This window comes from Mesoplodon bidens (assembly GCF_964165515.1).
Source record: "Mesoplodon bidens genome assembly, chromosome: 7".
NCBI classification, from domain to species: domain Eukaryota; kingdom Metazoa; phylum Chordata; class Mammalia; order Artiodactyla; family Ziphiidae; genus Mesoplodon; species Mesoplodon bidens.
Window position 1 is genome coordinate 58,998,872 of NC_138164.1, and position 27,347 is coordinate 59,026,218.

Below are 27,347 nucleotides of genomic sequence, written 5' to 3' on the forward strand. Positions count from 1 at the left end.
CCCCTCAAATCAAGACCCCGGAGTTCTGTAAGTTCTTTGAGGGCTCCTGAAGGGTAGGAGGCAGCTCCAGCTTGTCCCTGGGGTTGGAAACTTGAACTGCAGGTCTCAGGTGACAGCAGCAGCCTCAGCATCAATAATTGACAGCAAGTCCAGCCTGCCTCAGGGTTCTTCCCCACCCCAAGGACTCCCCCTCCTGTCCTATGCTCTGATCTTCCCCAAGCAGGAGCCTCCAGCCCAGGTAAGCAGGGCCCTTGAGTGTGGGTTTCCAAGCGCATCAATTCAGAATTACCGTCACTCACCTACCTATTCACCCCATTCATACACTCCTACTTTAATTTTTAGTCACCACCACCAGTGGCCTCAAAAGGGTCAGATGGTCCAGTGCATGGGAGAAGACAGGGCACTTATCCCAGACAGGGGGTGGGGGGAGTGGGGAGAAGAGGCTGAGTTGGGGGAAAGTGTGTGCTGTGTGTATATGTGAATGTGAATGTGAATGGAATGCTGAGAGAGAACAGAGGAGGGGAGTGCAGGGGAGGGGAGATAGGACTGGAGAATAAATATACAATCAAGGACTCTTCCCACCCCTAGGGAAATGCTGACAGAGGGTGAGTCCTGGGGTGGTTAAGGATATCTCATCCTAACACGCCATGGAGTGTTTTGATTGCCTTTACTGAGGCAGAACAGTGACAGTGAAGGGGTTCCTGACTACAAAGTTGTGCTCTTTTGCTACACAGTAATGGGTCAGAGACCAAGCAGGCAGTGGGTAAGGTGGGAGGAGAACTCAGGAAGGAACTGGTGAAAGGGGTCCTGAAGAAGAGTGACTACAGAGATAAGGGGAAACGGGTGGAGGGAGCAAGGTGAAGATGAACCAGGAGTAGGAAGAGATAGATAGTTTGGGGTTGGGTGCTGAACATAAGACAGTATGTTGTCCTTGAAAATACATGGGCTTGGAATCAGACCAGCTTGGATTCAAATCCTAGTTCTTCCGTGTGACTCTGGACAAAGGACTTAACCTTTCTGAGCCACGGTGTGTAAAATATAGGAATAACTGCTACTGGTAAGGGCTGCACAAATGACAGGAAAATGACGTGTGGGTTTCCCTCGCTTCCTCCACCCCAGGGCCCAGGTAGGGACCATGTCCCCCGCCATTGCGCTGGCCTTCCTGCCACTGGTGGTGACATTGCTGGTGAGGTACCGGCACTACTTCCGACTACTGGTACGCACGGTCTTACTCCGGAGCCTCCGAGACTGCCTGTCAGGGATGCGGATTGAGGAGCGGGCCTTCAGCTATGTGCTCACCCACGCCCTGCCTGGGGACCCTGGTCATATCCTCGCCACCCTGGACCACTGGAGCAGCCACTGCGAGTACCTGAGCCACATGGGGCCTGTCAAAGGTCAGTGTTCCCTAGCCTTCTGCTCCAGGAAGCACCTCCAAGATGGTGAAGGAAGATCTGGGATCTGCCGCTGCCTTACTGGGAGAATTAGGCAGGTTCTTGATCTTCTCTGGGTCTCTTTTTTCTTCTCTGGAAATGAGGGGGCTGGGCAAAGTTATACATTCATCCAGTAAAATTTATCACCACCTCTTTTGTACCAGGCATGTGCTAGGTGCTGGGGGAGGAGGTAGAGGCCAGGGATGAATCAGCCACAAAGGCTGGCCTCAAAGGGGGCATGACACAGGGGAATAACCACCTCAGCACACAACCCAAAACCTGGTAATTATCTGTGTCTGAGTCTTTCTCCCCCATCATGGAGGTTCTTCCAGCCCCTTCAGGGTAGCTGTCTGGCTGGGTTTGTCTGAGTCCCAGCTGTCAGCACATGTGTTTTTAGAGTCTCATTTAAGAAATTCATCCAATTCAATGGTTAGAAAGATATTCAATGAACAAATCAAGGGAGAATGAAACTAGAAGGTCTAGCAAAGATCTCTCAGGAGCCTGGACAGTAGTCTCTCAGAAGCCTGGTCTCTCTCTGGTGGTTGTTTCTGCCTGGGCCCTCCTGGAGGAAGCAACATTTGAACTGGGCCTAGAGGGATTGCTTTCGAGTTGGCCAGGTAGTTGAGGACAGAGGTGGGGGAGGACAAAGCCAGCCACATATCTAAGTGTGGCATGAAGAAATGAGCCAGCATGGTCGACTCTGGGCACAGTTGTTTGGGATGGCTGTGGTGGGAAGAATTGAGAGCTGAAACTGGAAAGGTAGGATAGGATCAGGTCCAAGAAAGTTCTGAATGTCAGGCTGAGGATCCCACGTTCAATCCCAAAGGCCTTTAGGTTCATAGGAACCAGGGAGCAATAGGGTCAGATTTGTCAGAAAGATTCCTAGTGGTTGGTGTGAAGGAGGCAAGCTGAGAGGGGCAGGGAGACCACTGGGGCTGCTAGGACTGTAATCCAAGAAAGAAATGAGACTCCCGCTGGTTGGGGGTTGCAGTGGCAAGTGGGCATTTGAGACCCCTTTCCATGAGGGCCCCTGCACCCATCTCCCATGTCTGCTGCAATAACCATCTCCCCCCATAGGTCAGATCCTGATGCGGCTGGTGGAGGAGAAAGCCCCTGCTTGTGCACTGGAGCTGGGCACCTACTGTGGGTACTCCACACTGCTTATTGCCCGTGCCCTGCCCCCTGGGGGTCGCCTTCTCACTGTGGAGCGGGATCCACGCACAGCAGCAGTGGCTGAAAAACTCATCCGCCTGGCTGGCTTCGACGAGCGCACGGTCAGCCCCCAGCTCCCCAACCCTGGTCTCTTTCCTGCCACCCTCGGCCCTGCCCTAGCCAGCTTCCCCCATGGGGGAATCCCACCTAGGAGAAGGAAACAGCTTAGGGAACTGTGAACTTGGAGAGTGTATGAGCTCTTGTCCTCCTGTTCCAAGTCACTGGCACGTATTTGCTGCTGGATGACAAAGAAGCAGTTACGAGGAAAGTCTCTGGAGCCCAGCAAATCTGGGTCCAAACCTTAGTCTGCCTCTTGTTAGCTATGTGATCTTGGGCAAAGCACCTGTCCTCTGAATCTCAGCTTCTTTACTAGCAGAATGAAAATCACAATGCTGATCCTGACTCCTTGGGTTCTGAGACCAGAGGAAATATGAGAACACACATGGAGACCTAGGCCAGGGCCTGGCACAAAATAAGCCAGTTCCCGGTAGGGTCTGGTGTGGGAGAACAATTGCTCCCACCCTCATCTCCAACTCCTCCCACCCCCACAGGTGGAGCTCATCGTGGGTAGATCAGAGGAGGTGATCCCGCGCCTAAGAACCCAGTACCAGATGAATCGGGCTGACCTGGTGCTCCTGGCACACAGGCCCCGATGTTACTTGCGGGACCTGCAACTGCTGGAGGCCCATGCCCTGCTGCCAGCTGGTGCCACAGTGTTAGCTGACCACGTGCTCTTCCCTGGTGCACCCCGCTTCCTGCAGTACGCCAAGAGCTGTGGCCGCTACCGCTGCCGCCTCCACCACACTGGCCTCCCTGACTTCCCTGCCATCAAGGACGGCATAGCCCAGCTCACCTACACAGGGCCTGGCTGAGGTCCAGGCCCAGGGGTACTTACTGCTGCCTCCCCCCACCCCCCAACCAAGCAAGGACCTCAGAATATCCCCTCCCCTCCCTGCTTGTGGACTGACACATACCGGGCTCAGGGCTAGGGAGGCTCTCCTCCCACCTCTGTCTCACTCTGGCTCCACACTAACCTGAGGCCTCAAGTTCTGTCAGGCTGTTTGATCCCACTGGTCCCCCTCCTTCCAGTCCAGAGTCATGGACTGACAGGCAAGAGACTTCAGCTCACAACACAGCCCTGTCACTGATTTGTTGGGTTACTCCATGGGAGTCCCTGCCCTGCTCTGAGATTTAATCTGTTCTAACACCAAGGAAGTTGACTAGGAGAGCTCCAGGGGCCTCCCAGTTCTGGCGCTCAGAAAGCCTGCCTCCCACCCCCCCACCCCACCCCATGCCTTTCCAGGTGGGATCAAAGGAAACAGTAAACACTGAGTTAGAGGCCCTGCAGGAATGGCTGGGTGCAAGCTGGGCCAGAGGAAGTGGCAATAGAGCCTGGGCACACAGCCAGGGCTACCCTGGCCTTCCCTAGCCCCAGCCCATGTGGCCAGGTAGATTTGCCTGAAGTCCCTTGAGAACCCTCTCCCCAAAGCTCAAGAGAAGATGCTGGACTCCTTTAGGCCCCACCAAGAAATAGGGAATAGACGTGGGGAAAAAAATCAGTCCTGTGTCTTTATTAAAGAGAGTTAGAAAGAGACTAGATCTGGCAACCAAGGGATGAGGTGCTGGCCAGAAAGGTGGGGTGGGCTCAGGCCCTGTGGATTCAAGGGCAGACTGATGGCCTGGGAGGGGCCAAGGATACCAGGTGCTGGCAGCAGCTAAGGAGGTGCCCGAGGGTGAGCTTTCAGGCACTGGGGCAGGGGGGTTGGGTGATCAGCTGGATCCACAGGGGGTCCAGGATAGGTTGGGTGGGCCTGGAATCTTCCTGAGACCACCCTGCCTTGTCTACCTAGATCATCCACTGGTCCTGATCCTGCTCGTTGCCTTCCATGTCCACCTGGAGAGGAGGCTGGGTGTGGGTGGGGAGGGGCCTCAGCCACCCAGCCAGCCCCAGTCCCAGATCCTGCCCCTGGCTGGATCCAGGGTTTCTGTACCCGATGGCTGCCAGTGAGGTGAGGGGTAGGGGCCCAGGAGCAGAGGCCCTCCCCCACACCCCTGCCTACCTCATTGACCTCTCCATCATCAGGTGACTCATTGTAGTCATTCATCTCATCCATGTCCTGCATGTCCTCATCATCCTCCGAGTCCTCTTCACTGTCCTCGTCATCATCTTCATCTTCCTCTTCCTCGTCATCATAGTGCTGGTGAGGCAGGGAAGAGCCTGTAGCCTCTACAGGTCTGCCTGGGCCAGTTCAAGGACTGGCCCACTTGGAGCCTCTCTCTGGGGACAACGAATGAGCTCCATTCCCCAGTCCTGTCCCACTTTAATCTAGCAGGCTGGTGCACGTTCTGCAGGACCTTAGTGCTGAGCCCGGTGCCCACCCCCTCTACCCTCCTCTCTTGTGTCCTCCACCCAGAGCTGAGGACCACGACTGCTCTGGAGTCAGAGGCCAGACCTTCAGAATTAGAGCAGAGCCTTGGTCCACCTGGGCCCCACAGAGGCCCCATCTGCTGGAGCCACTCACCTCTGAGGCCGGCTTGCCAATAGGTACCAGGTTGTTGTCTTTCTCTGCAATGCTCTGGAGCTGTGGCCACAGGGGGAGAAGAGCAAGGCCAGGGCCCAAGCAGGGCAGTCAGGGGCATGGCACTCACCTGCCCTGACCCCAGGAAGACCCCCAAGTGTGAAGGAGAAGCTTCCTTCCAGCTCTCTGGAAGATTCAATCCCTTTCTCTCCTGTCATCTGCCACTTACTTATGAACTTGATCCAACTACGTAAACACTCTGGTCCTTGGTTTCCTCGTAAGATTATGGTGAGGATGAAGTGAGACTATCAGCCTAGAACATGACATCTGCTAGGTCCTCAATAAACAATCAAAATTATTATTTTCTATGCTTTTGGGAAAAGATCCTGGGCTCCAATCTGGCCTAGAGCTTCCACGGTCCCCTGGCAAATTAGGGTAACACAAAGGTGAGAACCTAGGCCCCCAGCTCAGGACAAAAAGCTCCCCCAGGGCAGGTCTCCAGAGTAGGTCTGGGTCAACGCCAGTGAAGGGGGGCGGGGCACCTGACTGAAGCTCCACCGCTGTGCTATGTCCTCACTCACCCAGGCCTGATGCTGCTGTTCTTGCTGCTGCAGCTCTGTCTCCTCCACACAGGGTCGATCCAGATTAAACCACAGTGTCTCAGTCACACGGGGGAAGAGTGAGGGAAACAAGGTGGACATGGCTCCTAGACTGAGGAAAAGCGTCAGGTGAATCCAGCTCTCAGATGTGTTTGGTTTTAGTTTTTATTTGGTTACATTTTGATTTGGGGATTGGGTAGTGTGGAAGGTAGCAGGAAAGTACCCCTTCCCTGTGGGAATCAGACAGACCTGGGTTTGAGTCCTGGCTCCACCGCTTACTAGCTGTTTGACCTTGGCCAAGTCACTTAACCTCTCTGAGCCTCAGTTTCCTCATCTGTAAAATGGGGACAATAACAGTTATGCCACCCTCATAGTTATTCTGATAATTAAGTAATTTACTTTATGGGTAAGTAAAGCTGTTTGTAAGCTGTTCAAGGAGGCAAGAGAATGGAAGCCAAACGTAGAGAGAGGAAACCAGAATGCGGACTGGCCTTACAAAATTAAAGACAGCAGGACTCTACTGAAACTCTCTCTACCTCCTCCAAACACTGAGACCTACTTTCTGCTCCTCCATGCCGCCCAAACCATACCCACCCAGTGTCAGGAATTTTGGACCCTGACCACCTCTATAATGAACCACAGCCAAACTAGGGGGCAGGGAGGGGAGGTGTTATCACGTGCAAGTATGGCTCAGTAAGACATTCTAAAGGTATGAGTAATGCATGAGCAGATGAAAGACTGGATGAACTAACATGTGAGTAAGAGAAATAGTATATTCAGCTCAGATTCAGCAGCTGAGGGAGCTGAACAGGAAGGTCGCAGAGAATCTGAATTAAAACCTTTCAGCTCACAGGAAAACTGAGGCCCAGCGACAGGCAACGAACGACTGGCTCTAGGTGCCACGGTGAGTTGGGCATAGAACTCTCGCGGGGAAGAGATCCAGGCCGGGCACTAGAGGTGAGCAGGAGAAAAGGATCTACGTCTAATTCTGCTCTTGCCCTAACGCACTTGACCAATCCGGGGCCAGCCGCTGCCCTTCCGTGGAGCTCAGCTGCCCGGCGCGTTTAACAGGCACAACAGAACCCTCAAGTCCCATAAGCACTGAAGAGACCGCGGCTCCGAAAGCCCAACCCCTCACCGCAAAGCCACCGCCCATTCTCGGCTTATTATGATAATGACCGTGGAGTTGACCAACAGGAAGAAGGCATGGGCGGGATTCGGGCAGGTATTTGGGGTTGCTAACCGAGAAAGGAGCGGGGCCTGGATAAGGCCAATTAACTGGAAGAACTGCTGGGTGACAGGAAGTGACACCAATGAGTGACGGATCTTGTGCGACGGGGTGGGGCTTAGTTTCGAGGAAGCGGCCAATGAGCTGGAACTCTTTTAATGTTAAAGGGAGTGTGAACAGGCAGCTCGAGGAGGCGGGTCAAGGGAATGAGGTTTCTCTGGGGAAGGGAGGAAAGAAGGGGCAAAGAGACAGCAACAGCAGCCTGTCTTATGTACTTACCGCGCCGGGAGTCGGCAGGCGGCGGCGACCCGGAAGCACTTTACTCTGCCTGAGCGGAAGAACCCATCAGAAACTGGGACACACCAAACGCATGCGTCCTTCGTCTTCTTTTGTTTCCCGCTCCCGCCCACCGGACTGGAAGTGACGTTACGTACGTTAGTCACGTGTTGGGTGGAAATTTGGCGCGCCTGTTCTATTGGCCCCGCCCTGAGTCTCAGCCAATCGGCCTCTCCAGCCTGGACCCGCCCCAACGGCCCCATTTAGCCCCGCCTTTCTGCCCCCAGGCGGTATTTGCTTGCCAATCCCTGTTGAAAAACACCTGGCGGCAACCAGCGTTAGTACTAGGGCTGTTTGTCCTGCTGCGTCCCAGGAAAATCAGTCTGCTTCTACCCGAGAATCGCTGGGTGGTTTTACGCCTCGCCCCTCCTGTTTGTCTTGTCTCCCCTTCAGTTTCCCGTTTGGGCGCATACGTTCATTTATGTATTCCTTCGACAGAAATATTTGAGTCCCTACTATATTCCATATTCTAGGCCCTGCTAGAAGCTGGGGCTAAATCTAGGAACACGGTCCCTGCCCTCAAAGACCTCACAGTCCAGTGGGGAAGCCAGACTCTGTAGACCTGCAGTGGACTCACTGGTCTCTTAAGACTGCCTTTCCAGTTCCGCCTTCCAGGTTTTGTAAGGGCTTGATGACTCAATCTCAGGCGCAGCATTCTGCTGCTGGGAAATTCAGCTGCCCTCTCCAGGACTGGGCTAAATCCGCTTAGCTGTCAGCCTTTTCACATTTCTCTCCCACTCCTTTGCTGATGCCTCCGTTTTACTAACCTCTGACTCAGCTTCCCTTTCAGAGATCCTTATGCTTTCTGGCAATATAAGTCCTTCAAACCCAACCCCCATTAAGCTCCATCACTCACCAGCCCCTTTCAAGGCCAGCAGTCATCCACAGTTCCACTCCTGCCCTGACCAAATGTGTGACCTTTAACAAATCCCTTTTCCATGTCTGGGCTCAGTTTCCTTTTCAACCAGCATCATAATCTCTGCCCAGCCTTCTTCGCATCTTGGACTGATGTGAGGATTTGATGAGATAACATATTTAAGAGGTAGTGTACTGTGCATATCGACTGTCATTGTTGCCAAGCAGCTCTGGTTGTTAATAAAGTTTTTCATTAAAGAGTAAAATTTGCCCCTTGGAAATGTCCACCTTTTTCTTTCATTCATTCAAGCAATATCTACTGAGTACCTTACATATGCCTGCCACTATTCTAAGTAATGGATACACAACAGTGAACAAAACAGACCCCCCCAAAAATCATGAGGAGACTCATGGTGCTTCCATTTTAATGAGAGATAAATAAAGAAGATAGGTAAATAAAATATATAGTTTTAAGACTGCAGTAAATATTAAGGAGAAAAAATAAGTCAGAGAAGTGGGAATAAAACGTTGGTAGGGGAGACGTTTCCTTTCAGTTAGGGGGCCAAGGAAGACCTTACTGGGAAGGTGACCTTTGAGTAAAAGATCTGAAGAAAAAAGAAAGGGGGCACTATTCTGATATTTAGGGAAGAACATCAGGAAAGAACAAGTGCAAAGGGCCTGGAATGGCTGGAGCATAGTGTTCTGCGGGGAGAATGGGAGAAGATGAGGATAGAGATAGGAGCCAGAGAGTACAGCTTCGCAGATCACAATAAGGACTTTGGTTTTACCCCATTTACCCCATGTTGAGGATCCCGTGAAGGGTTATGAGCAGAGGATCCACACGATCTGATTTAGATTTTAACAGTTACTCTGGCTGTTTTATGAAGAAAAATTCAGTGGGGTCAGTGGCAGAAGCAGGGAGACCAGCTGGAAAGACAAGGGAGGTGCTGGTTTGGGGGGAAAATATCTGGAGCTCATTTTTGAGTGTGTTGACTTTGAGATGTCCATTAGAGTAGGGTTGTTGAGGGAGCAGGAGGGCATATAGGTCTGAAGGTCAAGGGAGAGATCAAGACTGGAAATATCAGTTTGAGAGTCATCAGCACATGGATGGTGTTTAAAGCCATGAGAGTGGATGAGCCCACCAAAGGAGTGAGTGTAGATGGAAAATCGTTTCCTTCAAAATTCAGAATTTGAGGAAACTAAGAGAAGCAGCAAACTAAACTGAGAAGGAGGGCCAAAAAGATAAGCAGAAAGCCAGGTAAGTTGGGTGGTATCCTGGAAACCAAGTAAAGAAGGGGCATCAGGAAGGAGGTAGTGCTGCACTACAGTGGAGTTCTGTATAAAACTGTTTCTATTTGTTTCCTCAGCAGACCATGAGCTCCTTGAGGGCAGAGACTGAGTGGTTTCTAAGTCCCCAGAACCCACCCTTGGCTTCTCCCTTCTCAATCCCTTATCTGCTCCTTCAGTGTCCCCATCAGTCACTCCCTCTGGTTCTTTTAGTTACAGGATCCCTACGTCCGGCATCCTAGGTTAACTCCTAGGCAACTCTAAGTTACATGGAAATCCCCCAGTAACCTAGAGTTTCTTACCTAGATCCTCAGCCAGGTTCAACAAGCCATGGTGAGCTTCCCTGGTGGTGCAGTGGTTAAGAATCTGCCTGCCGATGCAGCGGACACGGGTTCGAGCCCTGGTCTGGGAAGATCCCACATGCTGCAGAGCAACTAAGTCCGTGCGCCACAACTACTGAGCCTACGCTCTAGAGCCCACAAGCCACAACTACTGAGCCCTCATGCCACAACTACTGAAGCCCACGCGCCTAGAGCCCGTGCTCCGCGACAAGAGAAGGCACTGCAATGAGAAGCCCATGCACCGCAACGATGTGTAGCCCCCGCTCACCGCAACTAGAGTAAAGCCTGAGCACAGCAACAAAGACCCAACGCAGCCAAAAATAAAATAAATTAATTTAAAAAAAGCCATGGTGACGGGGGAAGGGGAAAAGGAAGAGGGATAAGTGGAAATTTGGGGTGATACCCTATTTTTGGCTCAGGCAACTGAGTCAGTGATGGTGCCACATTCATTATCTACCATTTATCCTTGCCAAGTGCTTGAGTTTTTTTTTTCCTTTCATTTCAAGGATAATAAACTAAGACTCTAAGGGAATTTCCTGGCGGTCCAGTGGTAGGACTCCATGCTTTCAATGCCGAAGGCATGGGTTTAATCCCTGGTTGGGGAACTAAGATCCTGCAAGCTGCATGGAATGGCCAAATAAATAAATAAATAAACAAAGACTCATATTCCTTAAAAATATAAAAATTAAAAAGGTTAAAAATTTGCCTCAGGCTTCCCTGGTGGCGCAGTGGTTGAGAGTCCGCCTGCCGATGCAGGGGAAACGGGTTCATGCCCCGGTCTGGAAAGATCCCACATGCCGCAGAGCGGCTGGGCCCGTGAGCCATGGCCGCTGGGCCTGTGCGTCCGGAGCCTGTGCTCCGCAACGGGAGAGGCCACAACAGTGAGAGGACCACATACCGCAAAAAAAAAAAAAAAAAAAAAATTTGCCTCATATTCCTTCATCTGTTCCACTGTTTGGTTGACATTTATTGAGTGCCAGTTGAGTGCCAGACACCTTGATAGGCCCTGGGGACAGAGAGATGAAGCAGAAATAATCCCTATCCTAGAGGAAAATAGTCTAGTGAGGACTAAGACAGTTATAGACAATTATAGAAGAGGGTAGTAAATATTAAAATCATTGTATACAGAGAGTGTTATAAGAACACAGAGGAAAGAGAGATGAATGGATTCTGGATAAACTGAGTTTAGACTTTGTTTGAAGGAAGGAAACATTTATTTGAACGGGCCTTGAGGGATGAGTAGGGGTTTACCTAGTAGACAAGTGGGAGAAGGGGATGCACAAAAAGGCGTATTGCATGCAAAGGCATGGAGTTAAAAGCAGATGATGTATTTGGAGAACACTGAGAATCTTTTAGGGCAGAACTAAGTGTCTTGGGGTAGAGAGAGAGATGAGAAGGAACGTTAGGGGGACTCTGATGGGGTAGGGCTTTGGTGGCCCTGAGATAGAGTGGATGCGATGAGAGTCAGGCATCCTGGGACTTACCTTGGCTCTATTACTGACTTTCTGGAGACCCGAGGCAGGTCCCTCCCACTCCCCCAGCTTTCATTTTCTCTAACGTAATATCCCAACCATGTCTCCAGCTCTGGTGTGAATCCCTGGAAGGCACTTCCCTGACCTGGCCCTTTCTGTCCTGAGATGTCACCTGCTCCTTCGTTGTGTTTTACCCAAGCCAGGGCCTGGGCTGAAAGCAGAAGGCAGGATGGGGATGGGGATTTCCCAACAGTCAGAAATAAATCCAAAGCCCGTAGGCTGGAGAGAGAAGTCCATGGCTCTGGGCAGAGAATTCTCCAGGATCCAGGAAGGTTTAGACCTGAGTGATGTGAATTCAATGCCAATGAGGGCTGCTTCCATGGTCCTTGAGGAGGGGACCCTGGTAGGGGACAGAGGGAAATGTCAGTCACCATCTCTTATGTATACCGAAGGGTATTTGGTCTCCAAAGAGCTTTCACACTTGTCATTTCCTCTTATCCTCACCCCAGTCCTGGAAACCCTGCTCCCAGTTAGCCTGTGAGGAATGTGAGGCTCTGGAAGGTGAAGTGGCTTGTCTGAGCTGAAGCTACAACTCAAGAAGGTCAATCTTGCATTCGCTCCACAAAGCTTTCTTATGAGCCAGTCTGTGCTTGGTGATGGGGGACCCACAGAGGAGTCAGATCTGAGTCCTCATCCCCTGGAAGCCCCCAGTCTAGTTTGGGAGGCATCAAGCAAATCATTAGGCCCTTGAGGGCAGGTCTCTGATTCATCTCTATTTCCTTAGCACACAGCACAGTGCCTGGCACAGAGTAGCCACTCAAGAAATGTTTGCAAAAGATGGGCTTTTCTTCCCTTCAATCTAATGGAACTGAATTCATTAGAGGTGTGTTCGTGTGACAACTGCTACACTAGAGACAGATTCTGAGAAGAGTGGGGGCAGTGAGCAGAGAAGGGTAACGTGGGTGTGGAGGTGGGGAAGGGTCCTCAGGGAGATGAGACTTTGAAGGAGGAGAAGTCAGGAAAGGACAATCTAGACAAGAGGGGGCTTCATGTGCAAAAGCACTGAGGCCTGAAAGAGTGTGGTGTGCCTGGGGCATGGCCATGCTTGCGGGCCTCCTTGTGGCCATCCTGGTGATGGTCACAATGAGAGGAGACAGGATGAAAAAATGGTGCCCTTGTTACCAAGTCCAAGCTTGTACTGCTCACTGCATGACAGGCCAATAAATCGAGATATGAGTTGTTGGGATAAGGAATAGTGACTTTATTTGGAAAGCCAACAGACCCAGAAGATGGTGGACTAGTGTCCCAAAGAACCGTCTTACCTGAGTTAGAATTCAGGCTTTTTTTATATTAAAAGGGGAGGGGGTGTGGCTTGGTGTAGGAATCCTTTGTTCTTGCAGCTGTCCGTGTAGGTGTGGTCACAGTATTCCCATAAAACTTCAACAAGACAAATGTTATCCTTTGTTCTGCACCTTTTAGTCTCTACGTGAATGGAATGACACCTTTAAGGGTCGGAGCCTTGAGAATGGGCTATCCTGTGTATTTCAGGTTATAGGCAACATTCTTTTACAAAAGGGGCAAAGCCAGCATAACTCAGCACAGGCAACAGCACAAAGGTCAGTGCTAAAGGAATAGATTCAATACGGAGTCAGGTTTGTTATTCTCTGTTATACCCTGTCCTCAAAGGATGACACATACCCTTGGAGGAGGATGAGGAGACATTGAGAAGGGCTTCCTTGAGCAGGAGAGACTTCAGCTGTACCTTGAACCATGCTTCAGAGTTAGAGTGAGAAAGGAGGAAAAAAGAAGCCTTCCTGGTGAGAGGGGACTCCCTGAGCAGGCACTGGGGTGTGCGGTGAATGAGGAGACTGCTTGGCAGGAGAGCATGGCAGGCGTGTGGAGGAGATGCTGTGGGGAGCTGGAGAGCCCCACTGGGTGGGCTGGCTGAGGGAGTACACTTTTGCTTGGGGTACAAGATTCCTTTACCTCAGGGTCATTGTAAGGGAGCAAATGGGCTCATTGCCTGCTGCACAACGGAAAGACCAAATAGCAGGCAACGGTTGTGCGCAGAGAGAAAAGACTTTATTGCAACCAAACTAGGAGACAGGAGGCAGTGTTCAGATGTGTCTGCTCATGGGTTTTTGAGTGGGATATTTATCTTGGAAGCAGGAAGTGGGCGGGGGGGGGGCTTGGAAATGATTGATGGAAAGTGCATGTAAGTTTCTATGTAAGTTTCAGGAGTTTTCTGCTCAGGCAGGCCTGACTGCTTTTCCTGTCTCTTCCTGGGTGGCATGTGCAAATTGTGTGTATGTGGGGGGGGTGTCCATATGTAACATGTGGTGGATTTTTTTTTTTTTTTTTGGTCCTGCCACTGCACTGCTTGTGGCATTCTAGTTCCCCAGTCAGGGATAGAACCTAGGGCCCCCTGCAGTGGACGCATGGAGTCCTAACCACTGCACCACCAGGGAATTCCCCGTGCAGTGGATTTAAAGTTCACTATCAGTCATCTTTGTAGTCCTTCAATGCACCTCCCATACTGATGCTCAGTTGGAGAGACTTCAGCAAGTTGTATCCATATCTGCAGTTTTCCCCATACTCCAAAAAAAAACAAAAGGAAAAACAAAAAAACAAAAAAAAAAGTCTGTTCTTGATGTATTATTTAGTTTCTACTTTATGGGCCTTGTAAATTACATGGCACATTTCAACTCAACACCTCATTTATTTTCTGGTTAGCAAACAGTCATTGAGGTCTCTCCTGGGCCTGACTCTGAGTTTAGGATGATGCATGAGTTATAAGTGATTGCTGTGGATTCTCTTCCAAGTCCCTAGAAAGCCGGCCCCAGGAGGGGTGCTGTAACAGGGAAGAATAAACCTGACTCCATATTAGATCTGTTTCTTTTACTTTAACCTTTTATTCTATTGCTTTTGCTTTGTGTTAAGAATGTTGCCTTAAATATACAATGGAGAAAAGATAGTCTTTTCAACAAGTGGTACTGGGAAAACTGGACAGCTACATGTAAAAGAATGAAATTAGAACATTCTCTAACACCATACACAAAAATAAACTCAAAATGGATCAAAGACCTAAATGTAAGGCCATACACTATAAAACTCTTAGAGGAAAACAGAGAGAGAACACTCTGACATAAATAGTAGCAATATCTTTTTTGATCCACCTCCTAGAGTAATGAAAATAAAAACAAAAATAAACAAATGGATCTAATTAAACTTAAAAGCTTCTGCACAGCAACAGAAACCATAAAAAAAACGAAAAAACCCACAGAATGGGAGAAAATATTTGCAAATGAAGCGACCGACAAGGGCTTAATCTCTAAAATATACAAACAGCTCATGCAGCTCTATGTCAAAAAGACAAACACACTCAAAAAATGGGCAGAAGATCTAAATAGACATTTCTCCAAAGACTACAGATGGCCAAAAATCACATGAAAAGATGCTCAACATCACTAATTATTAGAGAAATGCAAATCAAAACTATAATGAGGTATCACTGCATACCAGTCAGAATGGCCATTATCAAAAAGTCTACAAACAATAAATACTGGAGAGGGTGTGGAGAAAAGGGAACCCTCCTACACTGTTGGTGGGAATGTAAATTGGTAAACCACTATGAAGAACAGTATGGAGGTTCCTTAAAAAACTAAAGATAGAACTACCATATGATCCAGCAATCCCACTCCTGGGCATATATCCGGAGAAAACCATAATCTGAAAAGATACATGCACCCCAATGTTCACAGCAGCACTATTTACAATAGCCAAGACATGGAAGCAACCTAAATGTCCATCAACAGAGGAATGGATAAAGAAGATGTGGTACATATATACAATGGAATATTACTCAGCCATCAAAAAGAATGAAATAATGCCATCTGCAGCAACAATGGATGGACCTAAAGATGACCATACTAAGTGAAGTAAGTCAGGCAGAGAAAGACAAATATCATATGATATTACTCATATGTGGAATCTAATTTTTAAAATGATACAAATGAACTTATTTACAAAACAGAAACAGACTTACAGATATTGAAAACAAATTTATGGTTACCAAAGGAGAAATGTGGCATGGAGGACCCTGGGATGAACATACACACACTACTATGTATAAGACAGATAACCAACAAGTACCTACTACGTAGCACAGGGAACTCTATTTAATATTCTGTGATAACCTATATGAGAAAAGAGTCTAAAAAAGAATGAATATACGTATATGTATAACTGAATCACTTTACTGTACAGCAGAAACTAACAGAACACTGTAAATCAAGTATACTCCAATAAAATTAAAATAAAAAATAAAAATGAATAAAAGGTGATAGTATATGTAAAATCTAAAAAGAAATTAAAAAAAAAAAGACTGAGATCCCACAAGCCATGCAGTGCAGCCCCCAAAAAAAAAGAAGAAGAAAAATCCTGAACTCATAGATAGAAAGAACAGACTGGTGGTAGTCAGAGGCAGGGGGTGACGGGTGAGTAAAATGGGTGAAGATGGTCAAAAGGTACAGACTTCCACTTATAAGATAAACAAATCATGAGGATGTAATATATTTACAGCATCACATAGTGACTACAGTTAATAATACTGTATTGGGGACTTCCTGATGGCGCAGTGGTTAAGAATCCGCTTGCCGGGTTTCCCTGGTGGCGCAGTGGTTGAGAATCCGCCTGCCGATGCAGGGGACACAGGTTCGTGCCCCGGTCTGGGAAGATCCCACATGCTGTGGAGCGGCTAGGCCCGTGAGCCATGGCTGCCGAGCCTGCGCGTCCGGAGCCTGTGCTCCGCAAAGGGAGAGGCCACAACAGTGAGAGGCCCGCATACTGAAAAAACCAAAAAAAACAAACAAAAAAACCCCCAAACAAACAAAAAAAAGAATCCGCTTGCCAATGCAGGGGACATGGGTTCGAGCCTTGATCCAGGAAGATCCCACGTGCTGCGGAGCAACTAAGCCTGTGCACCACAACTACTGAGCCCGCGTGCCACAACTACTGAGGCCGCGCTCTAGAGCCGGCAAGCCACAACTACAGAAGTCCGTGTGCCTAGAGCCCATGCTCTGCAACAAGAGAAACCACCACAATGAGAAGCCCACGCACCGCAACAAAGAGTAGCCCCCGCTCGCCACAACTAGAGAAAGCCCACGTGCAGCAACAAAGACCCAATGCAGCCAAAAATAAATAAATAAGATAAATAAATTTAAAAATAATAATAATACTGTATTGTATATTTGAAAGTTGTTTTTAAAAGTAGATCTTAATGTTCTTATCACAAGAAAAAAATGTAACTATGTTTGGTGATGGAAGTTGACTAGACTTAATGTGGTGATCATTTTGCAATAAATACAAATACTGAATCATTATGTTGTACATCTGGTACAAACGTTATATGCCAATTATACCTCAGTAAAAAAAACAAAACCAAAACAAACCAAAAAGGAATACAACAAAAAAAAGAATGTTGGGGACTACCCTGGTGGCACAGTGGTTAAGAATCTGCCAATGCAGGGGACCTGCCAATGCAGGGGACACCTGTTCGATCCCTGGTCCGGAGGATCCCACATGCCACAGAGCAACTAAGCCTGTGCACCACAACTACTGAGCCTGCTCTCTAGAGCCCGTGTGCCACAACTACTGAGCACATGCACTACATCTACTGAAGCTCACATGCTCGAGACCCCATGCTCCGCAACAAGAGAAGCCACTGCAATGAGAAGTCCGCGCACCGCAACGAAGAGTAGCCCCCACTTGCTGCAACTAGAGGAAGTCCGCACGCAGCAATGAAGATCCAATGCAGCCAAAAAAATAAATTAAAAAAAAAAAGAATGTTGTCTATAGCCTGATATATACAGGATAGGTGATTCTCAAGGCTCTGACCTTTAAGGGTATAACACTCTTCCATTCATAGAGAAAAAGTTGCAGAACAGAGCATAACATTTGTCTTGTTGGAGGTTTACAGAAACATGATGATCTGACCTACATAGACGGCTGCAAGAACAAAGATGCCAAGAAGTCTGCAACAACCAACCACGCCTCTCCCTCACCTTGCTTTTAAACACGCCTTGCTAAATAAATAAATTAATTAAATAAAATAAAAATGTCTTGCTGAAAACCTTTGGGGAGTTCAGGGCTTTGGGGGGCATGACCCACCCATTCTCCTTGCATGGCCCTGCAATAAAAACTTTCTCTGTTCCAAACTCCAACATTTCAGTATTGTTTGGCCTCACCGTGCTTCAGGCACAGGAACTTGCGTTCAGTAGCAATTTTGGCTAAGCCTGCCTAGGAGTCTGTGCCCATGGCAGGTCGACCCAGACCAGAGGCAGCCCCTTCCCTGAATCCTCAGCACCTGCCAGAGCTCATTTCCCTCCAGGGATCTTGGAGGGACCTCCCCTGACAGGGGTACAGGAACTTGCTCAGCAACAGTGCTCCAGCTAGGCCTCTACTTGCATGGTGGATTTGCATATATTTGCTTACTGTAACTAAGGCTTCCTCACACCTCACTCTGATCAAAGCAAAAACAAGCAAAAAGTGGGAAGAGAGGCCCTCTGTATGGGAGGCAAAGGCCGAGGGGACACAAACCTACACAAACATATACATACAGTCACCATTGCACACTCCCAGCACACACAAGGGTGCTAGGCAGAATAAAGGCCCCCGAAAGATGTCCACATCCTAGTCCCAGAACCTGTGAACATGTTATCTTACATGGCAAAAGGGACTTTGCAGATGTGATTAAGTTTAAGGACCTTAAAATGGGGAGGATAGCCCAGGTTATCAGGTGGGCCTAATCTATTTACACGAATCCTTAAAATTAGAGAATCTTTCCCAAGAGCTTTGGTCAGAAAACAAAACAAAATAATGTGAGAAGGGAAGAAGAGACAGGGAGATGATACGCTGCTAACTCTGGAGATGGAAGAAGGGACCATGAGCCAGAGAATGCAGGCAGCCTCTAGAAGCTGGAAAAGGCAAGGGAACTCATCTTCAGTCTAGTGCCTCCAGAAAGGAAATGTAATAAGGAAGAACAAATCTTTGGATCTGTTTCTTTTACTTTTAACCTTTGTATTCTATTGTTTTTGCTGTAAATTAATCACTAAAAGAATTTTGCCTATAGCCTGAAATATACAGGACAGCCCATTTGCAAGGGTCTGACCTTTAAATATATAGCACTTTTAGAGATAAAAAGTTGTAGAACAGACAATAACAATTGTTTTGTTGGAGGCTTACAGCAGCATTGTGACCAGGATTTGGACAGCTGCAAGAACAAAGGATTCCTGAACCAAGAAGTGTGCAACAACCAGCCACAGCTCCTCCCCTTTTAGTATAAAAGAAGCCTGAATTCTAACTCAGGTAAGATGGTTCTTTGGGACACTAGTCCACCATCTTCTCAGTCTGCTGGCTTTCCAAATAAAGTCACTATTCCTTGCTCCAACAACTCATCTCTCCATTTATTGGCCTGTCGTGCAGCGAGCAGTATGAGCTTGGACTTGGTAACAGGAATACAGCCCTGCTGACACCTTGATGGTATCCCAGTGAGACCCAAGCTGGACTTTAACTTACAGAACTATAAGATAATACACGTGTGTTTTAAGCCACAAAATTTGTGGTAATTTGTCATAGCACCAATAGAAAACTAATACACAGGCAACGCCTATGTCCTCACGCCTAGACAGACACTGAATCACACTGTCATACACGCTTGGACAGACCCAGGCAGAGTGACCCAGAGATGTCAGCAGGCATTTATTTATTTATTTATTTATCTATCTATCTATCTATCTATCTATTTATTTATATTTTTGGCTGCGTTGGGTCTTCGTTGCTGCGCATGGGCTTTCTCTAGTTGCGGCAAGCAGGGGGCTACTCTTCCTTGAGGTGCACGGGCTTCTCATTGTGGAGGCCTCTCTTGTTGCGGAGCATGGACTCCAGGTGCATGGGCTTCAGTAGTTGTGGCACGTGGGCTCAGTAGTTGTGACTTGCGGGCTCTAGAGCGCAGGCTCAGTAGTTGTAGCGCACGGGCTTTGTTGCTCCGCGGCATGTGGGATCTTCCCGGACCAGAACTCGAACCCATGTTCCCTGCATTGGCAGGTGGATTCCTAACCACTGCACCACCAGGGAAGTCCAGCAGGCTTTCAGTGGAGGTTGGGGAGCAATGAACCTTCAGGGGTGCTCTGTGGGGATGGGGTGCAGTCTTAGGGCTGCTCCTTGTTTGTTGTGAGAAAGCACAGAGCAAAGGCCCCTCCTGCTGACCAAATTCTCACAGCCTTGCCTTTGCTCCCTCAGTCCTTACTTACAGTTTTAACAACTTTTATACCAGTTTTTACCTTAAAAGCTGTTGAGAACACAGCATGAATGAACCTCGAGGACATGATGCCAAGTGAAATAAGCCAGTCACAAAAGGACAAAGACTGTATGACTCCACTTATATGAGATCCCTAGAGAAGTCAAATTCATAGAGACAGAAAGTGGAATGGTAGGGCTTCCCTGGTGGTGCAGTGGTTAAGAATCCGCCTGCCAATGCAGGGGACACGGGTTCGAGCCCTGGTCCGGGAAGATCCCACATGCCGCGGAGCAACTAAGCCCGTGTGCCACAACTACTAAGCCTACGCTCTAGAGCCCGCGAGCCACAACTACTGAGCCTGTGAGCCACAACTACTGATGCCCGCGTGCCTAGAGCCCGTGCTCCGCAACAAGAGAAGCCACCCAATGAGAAGCCTGTGCATCGCAACGAAGAGTAGCCCCCGCTCGCCACAACTAGAGAAAGCCCGCGCGCAGCAACGAAGACCCAACGCAGCCAAAAATAAAATAAAAATTTAAAAAAAAGTGGCATGGTGGTTGCAGGCGTAATAGAGAAGAACAAATCTGACTCCACATTAGATCTGTTTCTTTTACTTTAACCTTTGTATTCTATTGCTTTTCCTTCAAGTTAAGAATGTTGCCTATTGTGTGTGGGGGGGAGGGATAAATTGGGAGATTGGGGTTGATATATACACAGTTCTATATATAAAACAGACAAGTAATAGGAACCTACTGTATAGCACAGGGAACTCTACTCAATACTGTGTAATGACCTATATGGGAAAATAATTTTAAAAAGAGCAGATATATGTATATGTATAACTGATTCACTTTGCTGTACCCCAGAAGCTAACACAACATTGTAAATCAACTATATTCCAATAAAAATTAATTAAAAAAAATAGGGCTTCCCTGATGGCTCAGTGGTTGAGAGTCCGCCTGCCGATGCAGGGGACACGGGTTCGTGCCCCAGTCGGTCCGGGAAGATCCCACATGCCGCGGAGCGGCTGGGCCCGTGAGCCATGGCCGCTGAGCCTGCGCGTCCAGAGCCTGTGCTCCACAATGGGAGAGGCCACAACAGTGAGAGGCCCGCGAACCGGAAAAAAAAAAAAAAAAGAATGCTGCCTATAGTCTGAAATATACATGATAGTCCATTCTCAAGGCTCTGACCTTTAAAGGTATAACACTTTTCCCTTCATATAGAGATAAAAAGTTGCAGAACAGAGAATAATATTTGTCTTGTTGGAGGTTTACAGGAACATCATGACCTGACTGACCTATGTGGACAGATGCAAGAACAAAGGATTCCTAGTCTCTGGACGTCATGATTGTTCACTAGTGGCTCCACAGCACTGAGCACAGTGGCCAGGCATCAGCTGATACTCAATAAATATTTGTTGAATGAACGAATGAGAGACCAAAATACTGGATACATGTGGTATCTGTACTGTTCAGGGAAGGGCAGAGGACTTGGATCTGGGATCTAGCTCATTGATTCCTCATTGTGTGCTCTGACCTTGGCCAAGACACTTCACCTCTGAACCTCAGTTTCTCTATGTGTAAAGTAGGGGTTGTCTGCCCCACAGGGTTCTTGTCAAGGTCAAATGAAATACATGTGATAAGGGTCCAGTTGCTGTCCCAGGGAGCTGCACAGTGACCCAGAAGCTTTGGCCGAAGCATAGAGGGAGCAAGGAGGCTTCGACTGGGAGAGCTGGAGTAACAGGGTTCTAATCCAGTTCCAAGTCCACCATCAATCCCCAGGTGACCTTGGATCTGTATTAGTTTCTTATGGCTGCTATAACAAACTACCGAAAACTTTGTGGCTTAAAACAACATGGATTTATTCTCTTACAGTTCTGGAGGTCAGAAGTCTAAAATCAAGGTTTCAACAGGACTGCATTCCTTCTGAAGGCTTCAGGAAAGATCCATTTCCTTGTCTTTTCCAGCCTCCAGAGACCACCTGTATGCCTGTGCTGTGGGCCCCTTCCTCTTATCACTCCAACCTCTTACTTCCACCCTTATATCTTCTACTGGACTCTCTGATCTCCTGCCTTCCTCTTATAAGGATCCTTGTGATGTTATCGGCCCATTCAGATAATCCAGAATAATCTCCCTATCTCAAGATCTGTACCTTAATCACATCTGCAAAGTCCCTTTTGCCATACAAAGTAACATTCACAGGTTCTGGGGATGAGGACATGGGCACTAGTACCATCCTTCTCCCACTTGGGCATCAATCTCTTCTTCCAGAAAATAATAGCCCCAGTCTGCCCTGCCCTCCCTCCAGCCTCCCCCTGGAGGAGTGCTCTCATGGAGCCAGGAATGTTGCATGGAGACCAGGGAGTGAGTTCCAGACTGCTTCACCACCCCAGCTCACAAACTGCCCCAATCTTGTCACGGGTAGTTACAGCCCCAGGACCTAACTGCCCCCTCACCTGTGCTCTGCCCTTCCCTTCCATTTCCTGGGCTTTTCCAGGCAGGCCAGCCTCCTCCCACCCCAATGACAACCAACCTTTCACAAAAAGACACCCTTTATTACTAAATTGCAAACATTTACTGTCTCACACTATCCCTGCCTGCACCCCCTACCCTGCACTCCAGGAACCTTCATCGAAATATTTCTCCCACATCCAATCCTCACTCACAGCCCCTTATGGACGTCACACTTCAGTTTACGTTTCTATTTTACAGGTGGAGATATTGAGGCGCTACCCCTTCCTCCTCACTCCAGCTCCCAGATCTCCTCTGCCACTGTCCTTTCTGCTCTCAGCCTCCAGGGCCAGGGCAGTTTCACCAAGATTCACTGAATCCAAATTGGGGACAGTCTCAAATTAATCAGAGGGGCCCCAGCGATCATCCCAGCCCCTACTCGGCATTCACCATTCATTTAGACTACAGATAGTTCCTGAGCACTGACTAGATACTTGGTACTGTTCTAAGTTGGGAACAAAATTGACACAATTCCTTGCTCTCATATGGTTCACTTTGTAGTGGTGGGAGACCATCACATAAACAGGCAGTAGTATCAGACGGTGATAAATGTAGTGAAAAAGAATAAAGCCAGGGAAGGCAACGGAGCACACAGGGGTGAGGATGACAACCATATTCGAGAGAAGGTGGTCAGGAAAAGGTTTGCTAATAAGCAGACATTTAAACAGATTTCCAAAGAAAGGAGGTAGCGAGCAATAGGGAAGTGGTGGAATATTCCAGGCTGGAATCAGCATCACTTCCAGCCGCTGTTACCCAGATTTCCTGCTGCAGTACCAGCCAGCACCTTTCCCATCTTCTATCTCAGAAAATGGTGCCAACATCTCCCCAGTCCATAAGCCAGAAACCTGATAGTCATTTTTGTCCCTGACCTCTCCCTCTCTCCCCACACCCCAAAAGTCCCCAGGCCCTAGAGATTTTATTCACTAAGTATCTCATGAATCCAGTTCTTCCCTCAATTCCAAAATTCTTTTTTCCTCATCCCCCTCCAGCCTAACTCCACTCATAGCCTTCCTCATCTCAGCAAATGGCCACACACTCTTCCGATTTCTCAGCCCAAAAACCCTTGGAGTCATCCTAATTCCTCCCTTTCTCCCACGCCCAGTATCCAATCCATCAGCAAATCTCATTAGCACTCCCTTCAAACTACATCCAGATTCCCACGCTTTCACCGACCCCCCTGCCACCACTTACCCCCTGCTTCAAGTCATGGTTGCCTTGAGCTTGTGCTGTTCAAAATAGACCTTCATGTCCTTTGTTTGCTTTCCCTTGTCCCTAGAATCTGTTCCTAGATCAGATGCTGAACTGAAAAAAAAAAAAAAAGTTTCCATTGCATTCAGAGTAAAATCCCAAATCCTTACCCAGTCTGACTAATGCGGCCTTCTAGGTTCTGGTCCAGACCACACACTCCTATATCATGCGCCCTGCTCCCTGCTCACCAGTCCCACTGGCTTCCTTGCTGTTTGTTCTTAGAAGGCACTGAGTACATTCCTGCCTCATGGCCTTTGGACTTACTGTTCCCTCTGCCTGGAATACTTCTCCCTTGTAGTATAAACTGACTGTTAGGTTCTTTTTTTTTGTAATGAAAGTGCCTGTCTTAAGCTTTGATTACTGAGGCAGCCACATTAAAGGATATCTTTTTTTTTTTTTTTTTTTTTTTTTTTTTTTTTTTGCGGTACGCAGGCCTCTCACTGCTGTGGCCTCTCCCGTTGCAGAACACAGGCTCCAGACGCGCAGGCCCAGCGGCCATGGCTCACGGGCCCAGCCGCTCCGCGGCATGTGGGATCTTCCCGGACCGGGGCACGAACCCGTGTCCCCTGCATCGGCAGGCGGACTCTCAACCACTGCGCCACCAGGGAAGCCCTCAAAGGATATCTTGAATGAACAAATCACTAGATAAAGAGCCAGGCTGCCTCCTGGAACTGAGGCTCCTTTGTTTTAGAGGTATTGGTTGATCTCAGTAACTGACCATTTGGGCCACTTGTTGGGTTTGTTTTTTTTTAACATCTTTATTGGTGTATAGTTGCTTTACAATGGTGTGTTAGTTTCTGCTTTGTAACAAAGTGAATCAGTTATGCATATACATATGTTCCCATATCTCTTGCATCTCCCTCCCTCCCAGCCTCCCTATCCCACCCCTCTAGGTGGTCACAAAGCACCAAGCTGATCTCCCTGTGCTATGCGGCTGCTTCCCACTAGCTATCTATTTTACAGTTTGGTAGTGTATATATGTCCATGCCACTCTCTCACTTTGTTACAGCTTACCCTTCCCCCTCCCCATATCCTCAAGTCCATTCTCTAGTACGTCTGTGTCTTTATTCCCGTCTTACCCCTAGGTTCTTCATGACTTTTTTTTTTCTTAGATTCCATATATATGTGTTAGCATACGGTATTTGTCTTTCTCTTTCTGACTTACTTCACTCTGTATGACAGACTCTAGGTCCATCCACCTCACTACAAATAAGTCAATTTCGTTTCTTTTTATGGCTGGGCCACTTGTTTTTCCCCTTCCCACACTTTAAATTCCTGCTCAGATGTTTTTTTGTTCTTTTAATAAATTTATTTATTTATTTATGGCTGCATTGGGTCTTCGTTGCTGCACACGGGCTTTCTCTAGTTGCAGCAAACGGGGCCTACTTTTCATCGTGGTGCACTGGCTTCTCACTGTGGTGGCTTCTCTTGTTGTGGAGCATGGGCTGTAGGTGCGCGGGCTTCAGTAATTGTGGCACGCAGGCTCAGTAGTTGTGGTGCACGGGCTTAGTCGCTCCGCGGCATGTGGGATTTTCCTGGACCAGGGCTCGAACCCTTGTCCCCTGCATTGGCAGGTGGATTCTTAACCACTGTGCCTCCAGGGAAGCCCATCATATGTTTTAAATTCATCCATGAAGAGTGAGACTGAAACCCTAGGTCCCCACCCTCAGCGCCAATAAAAGCAGAACCCCAAGCCCACACATTCTTTCTTCCTCTCTCTATGGCAACCTTGCTCTATGGCCACAGGTACACTGTGTAATTTCCGGGTCCTGTAAACAAACCTTTATTCTTTCAAAGCTTCCTGATGCTTATTGCTGCAGGATATCTTGCAATCATAATAAGAACTTTAAGGGCCAGTCCAGCCATAACATTGCTTTTTGACAGGCAGAGACAGGCACAAAACAATTGGCATAGTGGGCAGGATTGCATGATTGCCCTTGCAATTAAACAAGGGGAATGCCCTTTTTTTTTTACCTGTAACTTGCTTACTAACCACCTAACTCAGGTGGGTAACACCGTCTGAGAAAGGAGCACCACTTGCTGGGGGCCTGTTGCTCTACTGTGTGCTTTCACATGTTTCTCAGTGGTGTGTTGCCTGTGGTATCCAACCCAAAAGGTCACAGCTGCCATAATAATCCAAGGATCTCCCCAGAGTGGTGTGATAAAGACTAAATGGTCTAATGAGAAGATTAGGCCACTAATTATAAAGGGCTTAATTGACTATTGCCTAAGGGTCCTCCATGCCTCAAGGCCAAGGAGAGCTAAGGAGGGTAGATTGAACTGCAAGGCTATTGTCACTACTCAAGGAGAGGCTAAAGGTATGAGAAAAACATTCTCTTATGGGAAGAGGATAGGAGACCTCTTACTGCTACCACTGTCAGTAGGTTGTGCTATGTAGGACTACGTGTCCTAACCAAGAATGAAATAGCCTTGCAGCCAGAAACCAGTGGCAACACCAGAGGGAAAATATGACAGAGGCTTACAGTCTCTGTGTCACCACTTCACTCACTACTTGGTCCCCTGAACTGATGGAATATTATGGATCCAATCCCTGGTGTGATGTTGCAACTGAGCAGGACCCTGTGGGGCTCCTGGGCATGGAAGCCTTTCTGTCCCCTGTTTCTTGTTTGTAGGGAACAGACTCCAGCATCCATGACCTTCCCTGAGTTCCAAAAGGGAGATTCAAACAGTGGCTAATCAAGGGAGAAGCAGCCAAGAAGCCACCTGAGGCCAGATTAAAGGAACCAGAGAAGCTCATCAAGATTAGGAGACAGCTGGGCTTCCCTGGTGGCGCAGTGGTTGAGAGTCCGCCTGCCGATGCAGGGGACACGGGTTCGTGCCCCGGTCCGGGAAGATCCCACATGCCATGGAGCGGCTAGGCCTGTGAGCCGTGGCCGCTGGGCCTGCGTGTTCAGAGCCTGTGCTCTGCAACGGGAGAGGCCACAACAGTGAGGGGCCCATGTACCGCAAAAAAAAAAAAAGGTTAAAAAAAAAAAAGATTAGGAGACAGTGTTTAAGCCTAGTGGTTAAGGAACCACCTGCCAATGCAGGGGACACAGGTTTGAGCCCTGGTCTGGGAAGATCCCACATGCCACAGAGCAACTAAGCCCGTGTGCCACAAATACTGAGCCTGCACTCTAGAGTCCGCGAGCCACAGCTACTGAAGCCCGTGCGCCTCGAGCCCGTGCTCCACAACAAGAGAAGCCACTGCAATGAGAAGCGCGCACACCACAACAAAGAGTAGCCCCCTCTCACTGCAACTAGAGAAAGCCATGTGCAGCAACAAAGATCCAACTCAGCCAAAAATAAAACAAACAAACAAACAAAAAAAGATTGAGACCACCTGAGATGAGATTAAAGGAGTGCAGGCTCTGCACACACCATAATCTTATCAGCAACTCCACACTTGAACTGTTGCTATAAAACTCCTCATCAAATCCTCCCGGGTTAGGAACATAACAGTTTTTCAGGGCAGGAGCCCACTGTGTCCTCCTTTGCCTGGCAAAGCAATAAAGCTATTCTTTTCTACTTCCCTCAAAACTGTGTCTCCGAGATTTGATTTGGCACAGGTGCACAGAGGCTGACCTTTTGGCATCAGTGTTACTAAAAAAATGAATAGACAAATATAAATGTCCTAAACATCTGGTGCCAATGTCTCCTAAGAACCCTGATGGGGTACACCAGCTCCTTGACAAATGCAAAACCCCACAGATGCTTCCTGGGTGTTATTTATTTATTTGAATATTTATTTATTTATTTGGCTGTGCTGGGTCTTAGTTGTGGCATGCGGGACCTTTTAGTTGCAGCATGCAGGATCTTTAGTTGCAGCAGGCGGGATCTTTAGTTGCAGGCATGTGCGATCTAGTTCCCTGACCGGGGATCGGACCTGGGCCCCCTGCCTGCATTGGGAGCGTGGAGTCTTAACCGCTGGACCACCAGGGAAGTGCCTCCTGGGTGTTATTTAAAGCCATGCATACCAACATGCCAAAACTCTGGAATTACACTCCAGGGGCCTGG

At 48.3% G+C, this 27,347-nt stretch overlaps 2 protein-coding genes across 11 annotated transcripts; one reads left to right on the forward strand and one right to left on the reverse strand.

Moving 5' to 3' along the window:
• Positions 1 to 1,135: 1,135 nt before the first annotated feature.
• On the forward strand, positions 1,136 to 3,666 carry TOMT (transmembrane O-methyltransferase; the record flags this gene model as incomplete). Its single annotated transcript, XM_081240279.1, has 3 exons — positions 1,136 to 1,394; positions 2,508 to 2,704; positions 3,194 to 3,666. The coding sequence occupies 3 exons, from the start codon at positions 1,136 to 1,138 to the stop codon at positions 3,512 to 3,514; spliced, it is 777 nt and encodes a 258-aa protein (XP_081096405.1). The 3' UTR covers positions 3,515 to 3,666.
• A 520-nt stretch (positions 3,667 to 4,186) lies between these two features.
• On the reverse strand, positions 4,187 to 8,186 carry ANAPC15 (anaphase promoting complex subunit 15). Of its 10 annotated transcripts, none has more exons than XM_081240288.1 (6): positions 7,268 to 7,386; positions 6,010 to 6,094; positions 5,743 to 5,872; positions 5,165 to 5,224; positions 4,703 to 4,840; positions 4,187 to 4,548 (listed from the first exon to the last, which is right to left on the reverse strand). In XM_081240288.1, the coding sequence occupies exons 3-6, from the start codon at positions 5,860 to 5,862 to the stop codon at positions 4,489 to 4,491; spliced, it is 378 nt and encodes a 125-aa protein (XP_081096414.1). In that variant the 5' UTR covers positions 5,863 to 5,872; positions 6,010 to 6,094; positions 7,268 to 7,386; the 3' UTR covers positions 4,187 to 4,488. The 10 variants fall into 10 exon arrangements, with proteins under 10 accessions (XP_081096414.1, XP_081096417.1, XP_081096415.1 ...); XM_081240291.1 differs by lacking the exon at positions 7,268 to 7,386 and adding an exon at positions 6,769 to 6,931 and having other exon boundaries at positions 5,743 to 5,867; XM_081240289.1 differs by lacking the exon at positions 7,268 to 7,386 and adding an exon at positions 6,612 to 6,931 and having other exon boundaries at positions 5,743 to 5,867.
• Between the last annotated feature and the right edge of the window lie 19,161 nt (positions 8,187 to 27,347).